Raw genomic sequence first — 17,439 nt, forward strand, 5'->3', positions numbered from 1 at the left:
CCGCTGCCCCGTGCAGGGCCACCAGCATCCAATGAGGATCCACAGGTGTGGCCAGAGGGGGCCCACATGCCTGCTTTTCAGAGTTTCCTCTGAACGCCGCCCCTCTCGCTCCAGAAAGGGTTTGAATGCCTCGAACCCGTCTGCAAGGCACCATGAGCGTTCACTGCAGCTGCTCATTCCAAGTCTTAAGAAAAGGGTCCCTGCATAACTGGGTCCAGCACATGACGGGGAGAGGGCCGTCTGAGAGGCCCCATGGGGCTGGGCCCCTGGGAGATGCTCCAGGCAGTCCAGCCTCATCCTTCACATCCCCCCACCAAACACAGCAGTAAGGCCCCTTGACCAGCCCCCAGCTTTGCTCCTTTGGCCCACAAGAGCCTGAACCCCAAGATCTGACCTCACAAGAACATCCCAGCCAGGACACTCATCCTCACCTTGACCAGCTCCTTGAATCTGGGGTCGTCCCTGGAGGTGGGGTCGATCACCGTGCGCTCTTGGTTCTCCTCTGCAGGGACAAAGGACAAAGGACAGGCGGGTTAGCGTCAGTGGGGGTGGCCGGCTTCCCTTGCACAGATGGGGGAATTGAGAGCAGAGACCCCGTGGTCCTCTCACTGAGCAGCCCTGCAGCCAGTCACACGGCCCAGGCAGAAATGCCTCCCAGGGTGCAACGGAGCATCCACCCCCACCTTTCAGGAGGGAGGGGGGGTGCACACAGGCCTGAATCGGATCTGTGGAAAAGCCACTATTAATAAACCCGGGGAAGACCTGTCGTTCACTGAGAAAGCTCACCACTACATAAAGTGATACGGACAAAAATATTAGAAAGAGCAGGGGGAAAAAAGGATGTTTCACAGCAAAGTGTGTTTATCCATATTCTGTTTCTGTTTATCTGTTTGTTTTTCCCTCCATGTCTGGCCTTGACCCATGGACCACAGGCACCAGTGAGCTTGTACAGAGGGAGTGACGCAGTGGTAATAAGTGGGAGGCAGAGGGGAAAGACCCACAGACACCAGACACGTCGCAGAACAAAACTAAGCAGGGGTGTTAAAAGGACAGAAAAGAGGGCTTCCCTGGTGGCGCAGTGGTTGAGAGTCCGCCTGCTGATGCAGGGGACACGGGTTCATTCCCCGGCCCGGGAAGATCCCACATGCCGCGGAGCGGCTGGGCCCGTGAGGCATGGCCGCTGAGCCTGCGCGTCCGGAGCCTGTGCTCCGCAACGGGAGAGGCCACAACAGTGACAGGCCCACGTAGCACACAAAAAAAAAAGGACAGAAAAGAAGCACAGCCTCTGGCCCCTAGGACGTGCAGGCAAAGATGACCAGGGTTCCGGGGCCCACACAGGCTCCCAAGGCTGGGACCCTGTCCACATTGGTGGGAATGAAATGGCTTTGAGTGACAGAGGCTTCACAACAGCGAAAATTCTTTTTTTTTTTTTTTTTTGCATTACGTGGGCTTCTCACTGCTGTGGCCTCTCCCGTTGCGGAGCACAGGCTCTGGACGCACAGGCCCAGCAGCCATGGCTCACGGGCCTAGCCGCTCCGCGGCATGTGGGATCTTCCCGGACCGGGGCACGAACCCGTGTCCCCTGCATCGGCAGGCGGACTCTCAACCACTGTGCCACCAGGGAAGCCCAAAATTCTTTTTTTTTAAAGTTTATTTGTTGTGACTGTTTATAAGATATTTCTCTCTATATATATCTTTTAATTTATTTTATTTATTTATTTTTGGCTGCGTTGGGTCTTCATTGCTGTGCGTGGGCTTTCTCTAGTTGCAGCGAGAGGGGGCTACTCTTCACTGTGGTGCACGGGCTTCTCATTGTTGTGGCTTCTCTTGTTGCGGAGCATGGGCTCTAGGCGCACAGGCTTCAGTAGTTATAGCACGTGGGCTCAGTAGTTGTGGTGCACGGGCTTAGTTGCTCCGCGGCATATGGGATCTTCCCAGACCAGGGACCAAGCCCGTGTCCCCTGCGTTGGCAGGTGGATTCTTAACCACTGTGCCACCAGGGAAGCCCAACAGCAAAATTTAAAACCTGACAAAGTGGAAAAGCTATTTTTGGAGTCGCGCTGACCTGATGCTTGAGAGAGACGCTGCGGGTAGCCTGCAGGGGACCCCACTGGAGTTCCTTGTGATATCCCTGCTAAGGCCCTCAGCAGCTTCCTGCCACTCCTGGGATCAAGGCCACATCCTCCACGTGGCCCCCGAGGCCCTCTGCAGCCTCCTTCCCAGCTCTCCCCAGCACCCTCTGATCCAGCCCTTCCAGCCCTGACCGGCCCGTCAGCAAGCCTCTCACGACCGCTGGCCACAGGGCCTTGGACATGCTGTTCCCTGTCCAACACCCTCTCCTCCCACTTCACATCCCCTTCACCCGTCACTCTCAGCTCCAGGTACTGACCAGGGTGGTTCTTATCAAGGTCACAAGAGCTTCAGGGACCAGCAAAACCTTACAGAGCAAACGGAAGAATGCCAACTCCCAGCCCAAGAGCAGCTATTTAGAAAAACGGTAAGACAGGTGGCTTAGGGTCCAGGGAAAAGCAGGTTCAAAGAATACTGACAAAACAATAGCTTGCCACACGTTTACAGTAAATCTATTTTCTAGCACTCCTGTTGGTCTAAAGCAGTGTTCTCAGTCAGAAGCAATCAAGTCCCCCGAACCCCCATCCCAGGGGACTACTGTAATGTCTGGAGACGTTTTTGGTTGTCCCAGCCGGGGGGGTGGGGAAGGGGAGTGTGCCAGGGGAATCTAGTGGGTAGAGACCAGGGATGCTGATCAACACCTTGACCGACTCTAAAGAATTATCCGGGGTTTCCCTGGTGGCGCAGTGGTTGAGAGTCCACCTGCCGATGCAGGGGACACAGGTTCGTGCCCCAGTCCGGGAAGATCCCACATGCCGCGGAGCAGCTGGGCCTGTGAGCCATGGCCACTGAGCCTGCGCGTCCAGAGCCTGTGCTCCGCAACGGGAGAGGCCACAACAGTGAGAGGCCCGCGTACGGCGAAAAAAAAAAAAGAAGAATTATCCGGTGACAAATGCCCATAGCACGGGGTGGGTTGGGGAGAAACCCTGTTCTGAATCACGGTAATTTCCAGACAGTTTATCCCCAATTTCTCCTGGGAGAGGGTCACTTGCCTGGGCAGCAGCTGCAGCCAGACTGAAGACAAAACACAACAGCGTCAGTGAAGGGTCACGCTCTTCTTAGAGCAGAGGGGAAGCCGCAGGGGACCCCGGCGGCACCTCTGAGCCCGTCCAGCACTTGGCTGCAGGTCGGCCGCCTGGACGTGCGTTTGCATATCTTCCCCATCAGCTCCTGCTGGCCTGGCCTTGTCGTGGGAACCACAACAGAGGCATCTACCGGGACTTCCCTTTGAACCAGGCAGGGTTTGGAAAGAAGCGGAATGTTTCGAGACTGCCTTCCAGATCCATCGGATCCCAAAACACGCTTTAAGGCTAGTGTGTCCAGGCCGTCACTTCATCAGTGCCGGCTGGGATGCGGCACCTCCTGAGGAGGTGAGTGCAGGGCCGGTATCACTTGGTAGGTCCCACCTAGCAGGCCCCTGGCGTGGAGGCCACTCCGGCTTGTGCAGAGATGGGGGGGTATGTTAATCGTGTTTCTTATTTTCTGTATTTTCTAATGTTTTGACATCTTGGGGCCTTGGGTACCTAGAGGGACTCCCCTCTCAGAGCTAGCTGATTCCCAAAACAACAAACGTATCCCCTGTGAGTGCCTTCCATGTGCAAACAACCAACCCAGAGCCCACATCCCCCAGACATCTCTCTAACTGAACTCACACAGGGCTCTTACACGCCCAGCCAACAGCCCCTGCCCTAATCACCTGGGACCAGGTTCAGACAACTCGGGGCAGCCCCTGTGTCCCAGAGGCCCCTGAAATTACCCAGACCAGCCCATCCAAACCTGCTTATTAACCCTGCCTCACTCACTCCTCCCTGTGAAAACCACAATAAAGGCTTCTGCCCATGCTTTCCCGTCACTCCTTCTGCCTCCTGCCCGATGCCGCTGCCCTCCCCCATCACCTTGGGAACCGTGAGTTTAACAAACCACCTTTTCCGTGGCAGTCGGCTCCTGATCCGTTGGCCTCATCATACTTAAATCACAATAAAATTGACATTTACAATCAGAAAGGCAGTAACCTACAAGGGAAGGCTTGCTTTTTTCCTACAGACTTTTCTAAACATGACCTTCAGCTGAGAGCCCCATGTGACGTCTGAGTCTGACCAAAAGGCCACGAATGCGCCTCTTCAGCCCCTCCCAGACCAACCGCAAGCTGGGAAGCTCAACCTGCCCACCACAAGGCACTGGAGAAACCGATAATACCGAGCAGGGTGTCTTCAGGGTGGATCTCCACCGAGGCAGGGGACATCGGCAAGTTGATGGCATTTTTCCCTTCTTCCTGCAAGTCACTCACTGTCAGGCAGAAAGAGAAAGGAAAAAGCCAGTTAGTATAAATGGAATATTGTGGCCTCACATGTTGGCAGTGGAAACAGAGAGAAATCAACTCCTGTTTTTTAAGCATTTAACAAACATTCCTAAATGGCTGGTTGCCCAGAAAGAGTCCAGGGAAAAATGCTCCGAACCAAGAATACATTCTGCAATTCTTCACCCACGCCGGAGAGTTCCCGATTCTCACCAAGCCCGGCCAGGCTGTTTTCACCACTCTTTGCAATGCATGATTATATCATGGAAGCTTCTGGATGCTTCCAGATCCACCCAAGGCTGCTGAGATGGACGAACCTTGGATCACAGCGATGGGGCCTGAAAAGGGCAGGCTCCCCCCCGCCCCGGACAGCAGTGTCCTCGGCCGTGGACTCCAGGTGTGAAGACCCTCCCGGCATGCAGCAGGCGAGGCAGTGCCGCTGTCCGTGGCCACGTTCACGGGACAGAATCCGGCTGGTCTGACGCTAGGTAATGCCCTGGGTCGGGAGCAGTGAAACACACAGCAGAATCTAACAAACCGGATCTGGAGACTTGGAGTTGGGAGCACAGGGCCATGTCTAGAGGGCAGACAGGGTGCCGGGGGCTGGGGAGGAGGGCGCCCTGAACAGTCGCAGGGACCGCAGGGCTGGCTACGCGATGAGAGGGGCGGCGTGGATGCCACGGTGCAGAAAGGATCCCTCGCCCCCCCGCGCTAGACACCTTCCAGGAAAGCATCTCGACTTACACTGGCCAGGGGGACACCCCGGGACACCGGGAGCTAATGGCGCATTTCTTCCACCGGCCATAACTGCATCGGACTCCAGGCTCCAGCGCCCATCCACTGGGTGCAGGGGGCGCTGGGCACCTTTCCAGCCCTGGCTGAGAACTGCTGGGTGACAGTCCCCGACCACACGCCACAAAACCAGCCTCTTCCTCGGTGAGCTCCAGTGACAAGTGCCCAGACTTCCTTCTCCTCTTTTTTTTTTTTTTTTTAAATCGTAATTGAATTACAAAGTTGTGTTAGTTTCAAGGCCTTCTCCTCTGTAATGAAACCTCCTCAGAGGTGGAAACCTACTTCCTCTTTCAATACTGCAGTCACCCCGAACCTTGAATATCTCCAATTCCGGGACCTGAGGGGACAGGGGACAGAGTAGTAAGGGGACAGGATGTGATGGCCTTGGGACAGGCAGGCCAGGGTGACCCAACCCCAGGCACGCCTGGCAACCTCTCTGCCTGTTTTCTCAAAACGTCGGGTCCCCTGGAAGGACTTAATGAAACGATGAACATCAGGTTCTGAGGCCGGAGCTGGGCACACGGTGGGCTCCCTGGACTCAGCCATAGACCCAGCTTTGGGGACAAGCCACCCTCTGTCCCTCACAAGGAACACGGCAGTGGGGCCCAGGACGTTGGGTTCTAACATCAGGAAGGCCCTGATACAAGACTGTGAAAAAATGGGCTCTCTTGCACACCCACACCCTACAGCAGCAATGACTTAACACGATTCACAGCCAAAAGGTGGAAACGGCCCAAGCGTCCACTGACAGATGAACAGATAAACTAATATGGTCCATACACACAATGGAATGTTATTCACCCATAAAAAGGAAGGGAATTCTGACACATATGACCACATGGATGAATCCTGAGGCCAGTATACTAAGTGAAATAAGCCAGACACAAAACGGCAAACCCTGTATGATTCCACTTACAGGAGGTCCTTACAGTCAAATTCACAGTGACAGAGAGTAGAATGGTGGGTGCCAGGGGCTGAAAATAGGGGGATATTATGGGGAGTCCGTGTTTAACGGGGACAGAGCTTCAGTTTGGGAAGATGAAAAAGTTCTGGAGATGGAGGGTGGTGATGGCTACACAACAACGTGAATGAACTTAATGCCACTGAACAGTACACTGAAAAAGGGTTAAAAAGGGGCTTCCCTGGTGGCGCAGTGGTTGAGAGTCCGCCTGCCGATGCAGGGGACGCGGGTTCGTGCCCCGGTCCGGGAGGATCCCACATGCCGCGGAGCAGCTGGGCCCGTGAGCCATGGCCGCTGAGTCTGCGCGTCCGGAGCCTGTGCTCCGCAACGGGTGAGGCCACAGCAGTGACAGGCCCGCGTACCGGGAAAAAAAAAAGGGTTAAAATGGTACATTTTATGTTATGTATATTTTATCCCAATTTAAAAGAAGAGGGAAGAAAAAATGGACCTCTCCCAACAATACTCCAGTCTGGAGGCCAGCCCTGCACCTGGCGACAGTCACCGTGTCCCTGCCGCCCCAGATCCCAGGAGCAGACCCCATGCACAGCCATTTTTTTTTTTTTTTTTTTTTTTCGGTACGCGGGCCTCTCACTGTTGGGGCCCCTCCCGTTGCAGAGCACAGGCTCCGGACACGCAGGCTCAGCGGCCATGGCTCACGGGCCCAGCCGCTCCGCGGCAAGTGGGATCCTCCCGGACCGGGGCACGAACCCGTGTCCCCTGCATCGGCAGGCGGACTCTCAACCACTGTGCCACCAGGGAAGCCTACAGCCATCTTTTGATCCCCAAATCCTAAGCTTAACTCTGTGTGAGAAGCGGACACGTGTTAAACACCTTCACAAGCAAATGACTTGGAGACGCGCCCCACCCGGCCCCGCGCCCCATTCCAAAGATCCCCTCCGGCCACTCAGTCCCGCTGAGAAAACAGACCCAATTTCAGCAATTATTTTTACTACATAACAACTTACAAAGAGTCTCCTAACCAGCAAAGAGCTTTGCAAGGCAGAAAAGGGAAGGAGGAAAAGGGGATTTTTCACAAAAGTTCTCGCATATTCTAGAGGCACGTACGTGAACTGTGCGAGGGTGTGTGTGCGGCAGCCGTGGGCTCCTCCCTCTGGTTTCCTGGGCCAGCGTCACAGGAGGACAGAAAGGCCAGGGAGGTCCCTTCCGGTCAAGGCCGCCTGCCATGGTTATGTTCACGGCCGAGGAAGAACAAAAGACCCTGGTTTCATATGAGTGGAGGGTGGCACAGGTGGGCTTCAGGGCACAGGTGAGCCACGCAGGTGCGTCCTTACCAGCCCCAGAGCTGCCACGCGGGTCATCCGCTGGCCTGGACACGGGCCGTGGGCCAGAACAACTGGTGGCAGATGGGGGCGTGGGGTGCAGAGATGAAGAGATGCTTCCAGGAGCCCTGCTGCCTGGTCTCAAAAACAGGGAGTGGGGAGGAGAACAGGAACGACATTTTCAAAGCAGAGAAACTGGGTCACATAAAAATGGAGAAATTTCCACACCGCCCTTGCAACATCAAAGATAACACTAAACAGGGCCTAGGATCTCTCGGCTTTAATAGATGAGAAATGTTCTCACAGACCCACCCAGACGGCATATTCCACAGGCCTGTTAAGCACAAAGCCCGAGGAAAACAAGGAGGGTCTGTGGCCACGAGCCCAGGGTTCGGATCTCTCTGTGCCACGTGCTGGCATGTGGCCTCCAGCAAGTCCCTTCACCTCGCTCAGCCTCAGTTTCACCGTCTGGAACGCGGGGGTGGCAGCGGTACCTACCTCACAGGGGCTTCTGAGGAATAAGTGAAGTTCATCCCAGGGAAAACCAGGGAAGGCTTCCTAGAGGAAGCAGGAATCCCGGAAAAAGGGATTTTGGGACTCCATGTAAAGCCTGTGGGTGACTAATCAGAGCTGGGATTCCAGAAGCCCTCTGTGGCCACATGCTGAACCACAGCGGGGTTCAGTGAGGCCTCTTTGGAGCTCTGCTATTGCTCACGGCTTGGGTTCCCTGAGGGACACGGCCCCTTCTTCTTCAGTTGAAATCTGATTTTGGTCTTCTGAGGGTCACTCCAGGGCCTGGAAGGACGGGCTCCCCTTGGACCACAGCTTCTCCCCGAGGACCCCACTCTGCCAGGTCAGTGGCTTTTCCCTAATCCCAGGAATGTCTTGGTTTTGAAAGTACTCGTCCATTTGCCAGAAAGTCAGACACTTCAATGACTGGAAATGCCGACTATCTTGCGTCACGGAGAAAGATCCAGGGGCACCTGGTGTGCACGGCGGGTGTGGGCGTTCAAAGGACCTGGGGCTCGATGTGCCGGGGCCGAGGATTCATCATGGTCCTAAGTGTCTGCCCTTGTCCACCCTACACCCTACAGCCAACGTGTTCCCAAGGCACCCAGGTTCACCTTCCCGCGGTGACACTCTGGGCCGTGGGCCACACGGGGACATGGGGGTGGGCAAGTGCCGGGAGGGAGAAAGGCTGGAGGAGACCCAGGGAGAGCGTGTGACAGCTCCAGTGCCCCTCTGGGGACAGCCACACCTCACTCAGCCCCGGGGCGCAGAGTGGGCTACGCAGACCGCGGTCACCAGATCTCAGGAGCTTTCCAAAGATGCTGGAAATTTTGGGTTTTGTGTAGAATCCCCCAATTTATAAATGTGAGCAAGTAATTCAAATTCTGCGGGCCAGCCAGGGGTCACCGGTTTACAACCCCCGGTCACAGTAAAAGTCTAACCCACGTCCCTGCCTGTCAGTGGGAGAGGGCCACTAGCGTTTCCTGAGCACCTGCTATGTGCCCAGCACCTTCTCTGTCGTCTGTTCATCTAATCTCCTAACAAGTATGTGAGGGAGTGGCTGGTCCCGGCTGGGTCAATGCTGGGCCAGCGTCTATCAGATGTGAAGGCATCTGAAATACACCAACCATGAGTCCTAGAGTCAGGACTGAACCCAGTTCAACCTGGTCTTCACTCGCTATGCTCAGCTGAGTCCTACCCACCTTCAAGACTCAGCTTGCTGGCCGCCTCTTCCAGGAAGCCATCCTGGGTGCTCCCCTCCCATCCCAGGCTCCCCTCTGCCCAGCTCACATCATGCAGCCAGCCCTGTAACCACCTCTTTCCTGGACTGTCTGCCCACACCAGTGCTAACTGAGCTCCTGCACATAGTAGGTCTTTATATCTGAGGAGCAGCACAATGAAGGGCTTAGAAACTGGGAGCCAGTCTGCTGGTTTCAGATCCCAGATCAGCCACTGACAAGCTGGGTGATCCTGGGCAAGCTACGTATTTTCTCTGCGCCTCAGCTTCCATCTGTGAAATGGGGCCTGATACAGTCCAAACACACAGAACAATGTCTGGCGTGCGGGACTCGCTCAGTAAGCGTCAGCTTCCAGCTTCTGCTGAACAGAAGGAGATGCATGTGTTTCCAAAGCCCGTTCTCTTTCCATCACTCCACCCAGAGACCGGGCAAGGTTTAAAAAACACACCACCTCTCCTGATTGGAACGACAAGCGCATAAAAAGGAAGAAAGAGAATCAAAAGCTAAAACCTCAAACGTCTCACAAACAGCCTGCCATTTATACCCCAGGCTGAGCGCAAAGGTTCCATCCTTGATTTTTTTTTTTAAATCTTTTTCTTTGTATGGGTTTCGCTTATTTATTCATATTTAATTTATTTATGCCCAGGCTCGAAAGAACCTCAAAAAAAGCCCTCAAAAAAAGGCTTTTAGACAGTTTTTTTTTTTCTTTTTTCATTATTAGGAAAACACAACTCTGAAAGCAGCCTGCTTTAAAAGAGCAAGGCTACCCGCAAGGGAAAGCACAGATCAGAAAACACAAAGTCTTCTCTCTCCATGAGGGGTGCCAGGGCAGGAGGGGGGAATCACCACGCACCCCCTGCAAAGATGGGGTGCGGAAAGCTCCCTGGGGCTCACCTGCGGGGGGCTCAGCGAGGATTAAAAAGACCCCATGGTGGGTGAGCCACGGCCCTTGGAGGCTGAAGCAGCGACAACACCAGAGAAAACCCCAATAAAAACAGCCGCGCTGTCCCCACCCGGCTCCACAGCTAAAAGAAGAACTTGGCAATGGCAGGAAAGCTGCCTCAATTTTGGACACTTAACCAGCCCTTTTCGAGACGTACCCACTTCCAGCTACAACTGATCCTACTCAAAGAAATGGAGTGGTCCTCAGAGTTGCCAGGAAAAATAAAGGAGGATAAAGGAAGGAGTGTCCCCACGTGAGTTCACGGCCCCCAGACCCCTGCCCCCTACCACCACCCCGCCCGGGGCTGGGGAGGGGGAGTTGCGATCAACTCCACGTGTGCAAGAAGGACCTGACAAAATCTCTGCTAAATGAGGCTTTCCAGGCTTCCCCGGGGAAGGGAGAGCTTTCTATGAATCTCCACCACCCATCTGCACTCAGAAGGATTGCATCTTTGCAGAAGTTACAATTTATCAGAATAACTAAATTCATCAGCCATGAAGGTCTTCTTAGCAGAGCAGTTCTTCTAAAAATAAACCAAATTGTACTTCATGTAAAGATCTCACAGCTCAGTGGAGTGAAAACAGGGCCCAAATAAGATCTGAACAAGAACAATGATATCCACAGACGGGACGGCCGTGGGGTGATGCTGCAGGACAACCCTTCCTGACATCCAAAGACAAGGTGATCAAATGACCTACCAATCACAATTCAAACGCATCATCCTTGTAAAGGCCTTGAGATGGGAGGCCCGGCCCTTCCCAGGAGGTCAAGACTCCAGGCTCCGTCTCCCAGATTCCTGGGATTGCAGTGGATGGATGACCGCATCCTGCCCAGGGTAAAAGGCAGGGAAGGCTACCCGCCTTGGAGACAGCAGCTGCCCTGCCTGACTGGGATGTGGGTAAAGAGTGAAATTACTTTCAATGATCCATGTAGCAAAACAGACATGAAAGAGCCTCTTAACCTTTAAAGTGGCAGATCTGGTATGCTTTTACTGAGGAAGAGATTCTGGCCTTGCCATGGGGATGCCAGCCCATAGCAACGAGCTCAGTATATTTATGTACGTTTAACTCACTGTAATTTCTCGGCGGAAGATGAGATTCTGAACTGCTCTGACAAGACCATGGGAACAAGAAAGCACCGTGACTGTGAGGGTCACTCAGCCTGAACATCTGATTTATGGTGTTTGCTCTGCTGGGCCACAAGATTCCATGCCATTTCTTGAGATGAAATAAGTTGAGAGGCTAAAATAAATATGTGAGCATTTCAATAAGGCAAAATGCAAAGGAGGTCAACAGGCGTTACTGACCCCGCATCATGAGCTGACAGCTAAAGATCTGTCCTGTTCAGGCAGCAGCAGGCCTCGGGTTTTACAGCATGCCGATCTAATGAACACTGGTTAAAGGCTAACAGAGCCGGCCCTGGTGCTGGGGGAGTCTGGCACAGGGTGCAGACATATGGAAGGAGGTGTCCTGGCCACTTGCACCCAACAGCCTGGCCTGGCCCCTGGCACAGAGAAGGCTCTTGAGAAGCAAACGTACAATTAATTAAGTGCAATACATGTGATGGTGTTGACTTTTTTTTTATTTTTGGCTGTGCCACACGGCATACAGCATCTTAGTTCCCCTACCAGGGATTGAACCTGTGCCCCTTACAGTGGAAGTGCAGAGTCTTAACCACTGGACCACCAGAGAAGTCCCAGTGTTGACGTTTAAAAAGCAGGTTTCAAATAATACAGCCGGATATTTATGTAAAATACAGAATCAGAAAACTCAAAACTGGGAATTCCGGGACAGTCCAGTGATTACAACTCTGAGCTTCCACTGCAGGGGACACAGGTTCGATCCCTGGTCGGGGAACTAAGATCCTGTAATGCCTTGCGGCACAGCCAAAAAACAAATAAATAAATACTTTTTTCAAAAAAGAAAACTTAGAACTATGTATTTTTATGTGTACACAACTAAATTCAAAGGAAAAGGAATGAAAGGATGTGCCCCAACATGACAAGAGTAGCATCACCTCTGGGGGGGACGAGTGACGGAAGGAAAGGAGGCGATTGGGAAGGCTTTGTCATGACTGTGTTCATATGTTACTTGTGAAAATTAAAATAAAGTTAAAAGAATAGACAACAAATAGATGCTCTACAGCAGGGACCCAAGGGAGGTAACACCCAGTTCTACAGGGAAGGAGACTAGAGTGGGCAGCAGGTGAGGCTGCCTGTAGAGCTGAGCCTGTCCTGAGGCACTCAGCCCCTGGGTAGGTTTCTAAAGGCAGAGACGCAGGATTCAGAGCCCAGGCCTGGTGGTCCCTATCTGCCTTAGGTGAAGCCTTGGCCTGGAAGCCTCAGACCCTGGGCTTCCTTGCGGGAGGGTCTGCAGGGAGAGAGACCATTTGTCAGCTGCAGAGATCCCAGAGGAAGTCACAGAGGGCCACACGGCCACGCCCGAAGCAGTGAGTTTGTGGCGTGGAGTCACTGATCTCCCCCAGGCAACTCCATCCTCACCTCCAAGTTCAGGAAAACCGCTGCTTCTGAATGCAAGGGGCATCCACACAGCTCAGAACCTAGGAATTGCCTCTCCTCAGGATCATTTTAGCCCATCCGTGCTTTTACTGAGCAGGTCAATCCATAGCATCTGTCTCAGGTGACGCTGAGGCAGTGCAGTGCTGCCTGGGTGTGCCTGGAGAAGCTGTGTGAGGGGAGCTGAGGGCCCCGCGTCCCCGGGGAACCCAGCACAGGAGTCCTGTAGGGTAGGAAAGGACCAGCTCTGGGATAGCACCCATGAGTGACCCCGTCACCATGGGGACCTCCCTTTCATCTCCCCTCCCATCACCAGCGGGAACCAGCCTGGGAGCCTTGGCTAACCATTCACCCTCCTGAACACTCAGCCCAGACTCCAAACGTCAAAGCGCTTAGGCTCCCGGGGGCTAACGGGTGGATTCCTACGCAGCAGGTCTGGGGAGGGTCCAAGACTCAGCATCGTTAACCAGCCCAAGGTGATGTTGCTGGTGCTGGTCCACAGACCACACCTGAGTAGCGAGAACTTAGCGGACATTCCCACGCCCCTCTGCTCCTGAAACCCAAGCTGCTAAGCGACTCTGTGCTCCTTTTAGAGATCGACACGGGGGCCACGTTTCAACAAGTCCCAACCTGGCCAGCACCCGCCACGGCTCCGGTATTCAAAAAAGAAGGACTGGGCGCCCACCTCACACGCTGTCATGCTAAGCTCCCACGACAGGTGAGGTCTTCCCTAAACGACTGAGTCACACCCAAGCCGGCCCAGCTGGTCAGGGATGGCTCCAACCCACTTGAGGCCTGTGGTACCCCAAAACTACATAATCTCTCAGCTTTCGGTGGGATGAAAGGAAAGTACAGACCATTTCCTGCCTGTGGGGAGAATCCAGAAGTTCATCCTTTCTCCGTGAATCCTTGTTGTCACTCCTGAGCGAAATGCAGAGCTGCCCTCTTGGCAGCAAAAATAAATGCGTTCACCAGCCACCCTGGCTTTTCCCAAGACCCTCTAGTTTAAAGGGCTGGTTCCCATGTCCCAGCAGAATGGGTTCAACAGCAGAAATGGCTCTGGGAGGCAGGGGAGGCTTGGGCTTTTCCCGGCAGCACTGCCAGCCTCAGGGGACACAGTGACAACCTAAAGGAAAAGAGAAGCTGGGAGAGGGAACCACACATCACAGCCCCGACCACGCAAAATGACTCATGCAAAATGATAACTTGATTCTAGGACCAACATGTACGCAAGTGCAAAGAGGAAAAAGGCAGGGACCAAGATGCTAGACCTAGGACCAGCCTCTGCAGATTTTGCATCTCGTGTCCTGTCCTTAGGGCAACCAGGGGATCTCTCACCAGGACAGCCAGTCGGCCTCCCGCAGACTCTGCTGTGGCCTCTTCCCACCCCGAGCCAGCCTCTCCCCTTCTGTAGGAGACCAACTGGACTCTGCTGTCCCTCCTCCCCAGCATCCATATGCCCTTCCTCTGGTCAAACAGGACTCAATATCCCAGACCTCAGCCAGTGGGCACACTGCACTCTCCAGAATACAGTCAGGGATGGGCTTGGCCCAGTTAGAGCCAACAGAACAAGGAGAGTTTCCTAGGAATGCAGAATGACAGGCACACTTTCCCTCTGGCCTTGACCCAGAAAGGATGCAGGTGGAAGCTGCCCCATCATCTTACCAGCACACAAAACCTGGAAATGAAGGCACTGGGTCCACAGAGCTAAGAGGACAGAGTTTAGCCAAGCCAGCTGTCTGCTGGATCAAGCCTTACCTGAGGCTGGCAACCTCTGGACCTTTCTGTCAAGTGAACCAATGAATGCCATTTTGTTCTTAATCCACTTTGAGTTGGGTTTTCTGTCATTTGCAGACTGAGTGTCTGGCTGTCACTCCCTGGTATAGAGCACCCCAGAGCTCCTAACGGCTCCAGGGAAAAACCCAAACCCCTCAAAGTCGTACCTGAAGACTCTTGACGAAGAAACCCCACCTCTCATTGACCCAGATGCAGCTCCCACGCTTCTGCATCACCTTTCAATGAGGCCATTCCTTTGCCCCCACTATCCCCACCACCTGAAATGCCCTTTTCGTTATATCTAGCCAATTCCACCCATTCCCCAAGATTCTTCATTAAAGCGTTCTCTGTAACCCCACCCCCTGGGCAGCATTAGGGCCGTTCCTCTGCGTTCCCATAGCTCCCTGTGCACGTGAGAGCTACAAACCCTTATCCCCCGACAGGAAGTGGTGGGGTGTGCCCTCCGCCCCGCCCCCGCCGAGTGGCCAAATGCTGATCAAAACCCAGCACGTGACAAGCATCCGACAAACATTCATAGAATGAATAAATGACTGTAACTGCATTTACGTAGGCAAAATGGAGCCGAAGAGAGAATTTAGGTAAGAGACACAAAGTCAGAAGCACTACGAACAGGCCGTTCTTGCCAAACATTCCACCTCCAGCCACTCGGGTGGAAAAAGAGCATTTCCATTAAGGCTTACATTAGCCTGGCAGTCGTGGGTCACCAAGAACCCAATTACTGCAATGGGGCCGTGTGGAGGGCGAGGCCTCGAGAGGAAGAATTCTGCTCTGCAATTAGGGACTTACTGGGACAGGCTGCCTCTGGGGCAACATTCCCAAACCTCGCCCACTGGAGCCAGTTCCTGCCGGCCAAGGGCGGGGTGGGGGTCGGGCACCAGGAAGGAAGCGATCCCCCTGGTTCCCGGACACTGGGTCTTCCGAATACCAAAGGCTGCTTAGGTCTAAGTATAGAAAAGGCTGGGGCTCAGAAGCCAACATCAAACAGATGATTCCCTCCAACCAGAAGCAGTCCTTTCCCTCCCCTTTGCCTTGCATGATCAGAAAAATGTGAGAACCACAGAAAAACGAATTGTCTGTGGGAAGGAGAATAGGAAGAAAGACTTCTAGGTGATCCTTCAATGTCAGGTTTACCAAATAAACCACCTGGCGAGCAGAAACCAGGACACCGGAGGGGCCCTGGGCTTCTTGCTCAAAAAAGAATGACTGATCCTTTAGGGACGAGTGATGATTTGGTGGGCTTTTCAGACGGAAAGCAAGTGGGTCAGCTTATTCAAGTCACCTCTCAGAATGCATCAGGTGGAAAGAATCCCTGGGGGGCCTGAGACAGGGGATCGATCTGCGGACGGCCAGGTGTCTGCTCCTGGTCTCATCCTCCTCTGATCCATCCCCCACAGTGTCTCCAGACTTCATCCACAGAATGCAGGCCGTGGGGTCACTCCTCTGCCCATGGGCTGTCCTGACACTCCACCACTCCCAAAACAAAACCCACACCCTTCCCCTTGCATCCCACCCCCTCCTCCAGTGCAGAGCTCAGGGCCAGGCTCGGTCACCCCTCCGGGCCTTTGCCAGCCTGTGCCCCCTCCAGGAGCTCCATGTCCAGAGCCTGAGCCTGGAAGCAAAGCCCGCTGCAAACGTCCCCTCTTCCATGGCCCTGTCCCTCCTCCAAACCCCTGGCCCAGGGTCGCGGACGGTGAAGACAGAATAGCGGAGAGAGGGGAGGCTTTGGAGGACTATTACAAAACATCCTGTGATCTTGGGCTTTAAGTCCTTCGTCTTTCACCATCTCTCCTCTGCAGAGGGGTTAGAACCAGACCTGTCGTCATGACAACTAATTTAACAAGATGGTGCATCAAGCAGCAGTCACGTGGTAAATGCTGGGTCTCTCCCTTCTTGTCCCACCACTCGCACCTGCGCTGGGTAACCAGAAGGGCTTGGTGTCCCAGAGTCATCCACTCAACAAGTTTGCAGGCGCACCAGGCACATGCCAGCTGCAAGGTCAGCCAGCCCCTGAGCTCCCATGTTTACCAATCTAGCAGATGTGCGGATGTCTCACTGCTAGATTATAAACTCCCACAAGGGGACTTCCCTAGCAGTCCAGTGGTAAAGAATCCGCCTTCCAATGCAGGGGATGCGGCTTTGATCCCTGGTCAGGGAACTAAGATCCCACATGCTGCAGGGCAACTAAGCCCGTGCGCCACAACTACTGAGCTTGCGTGCCTCAACTAGAGGGCCTGTGTACCACAAACTACAGAGCCCACACGCTCTGCAACCCACACGCCACAACTAGAGAAAACCTGCATGCCACACTAGAGAGAAGCCCGTGCGCCGCAACAAAAGATCCCGCATGCCTCAACTAAGACCCAACGCAGCCAAAAATAAATAAATAAATAAATAATATAATAAATCTTTTAAAAATAAATAAATAAACTCCCAGAAGGCAGAGCTCAAGTCCTATCACCCCTGTGCCCCCAGAGGTGGGCCCCGCACACAGAGGAGACCCTAGAAAAGTGTGCTCACCTGAACAGAACAGAATCAAACCAGAACCCAAAAGCCTGAGTTATCTGCCAGTGTCAAGGGTGAAACAGTCTCGCTAATTAACTGTTTGGGATGACAAGGGGCCACGTATCCCCAGGTCACCAATTCTCGAAGAATCCAGACGTTGAAACACCCCCCCCAACTGCAAACCAGGCGTATCTAACCTCGAAGATCCTGAACATACAGCTCAGACATCACCACAAACATCTCGCCAGTCGCTGAGCATTTAAAACAGACACTGTAATGAGGCCAGCAACACAGCCTGACCCGAGCCCCCCACGCCCATCCTGAAAAGTGTGAAGTGCCCCCCAGAGTCCGCCAGCAGAGAACCAGGCCAGCTGCCGTCAATGGGACCAGTGACCGGTGTCCAGGCAGGAAGCTCAGAGTCTGCAGGAGGCTCAGAAGCATTGCTTAACTGACTCGGAGTGAAATTAAAATGCAG

The 17,439-nt window shown here is 53.9% G+C and overlaps 1 protein-coding gene across 1 annotated transcript in view; it reads right to left on the reverse strand.

Annotated features, from left to right (window-relative positions):
* PARVB (parvin beta) overlaps nucleotides 1-17,439 on the reverse strand; it is a 116,519-nt gene that overhangs the window by 53,771 nt on the left and 45,309 nt on the right. The window contains exons 2-3 of the mRNA XM_081250322.1: nucleotides 4,327-4,416; nucleotides 432-502 (exon numbers count right to left, since the gene is read on the reverse strand). Of these exons, the coding sequence (XP_081106448.1) occupies nucleotides 432-502; nucleotides 4,327-4,416 (161 nt within the window). The remainder of the gene's footprint in view (nucleotides 1-431; nucleotides 503-4,326; nucleotides 4,417-17,439) is intronic.

This window comes from Mesoplodon bidens (genome assembly GCF_964165515.1).
Source record: "Mesoplodon bidens genome assembly, chromosome: 11".
Classification (NCBI taxonomy): domain Eukaryota; kingdom Metazoa; phylum Chordata; class Mammalia; order Artiodactyla; family Ziphiidae; genus Mesoplodon; species Mesoplodon bidens.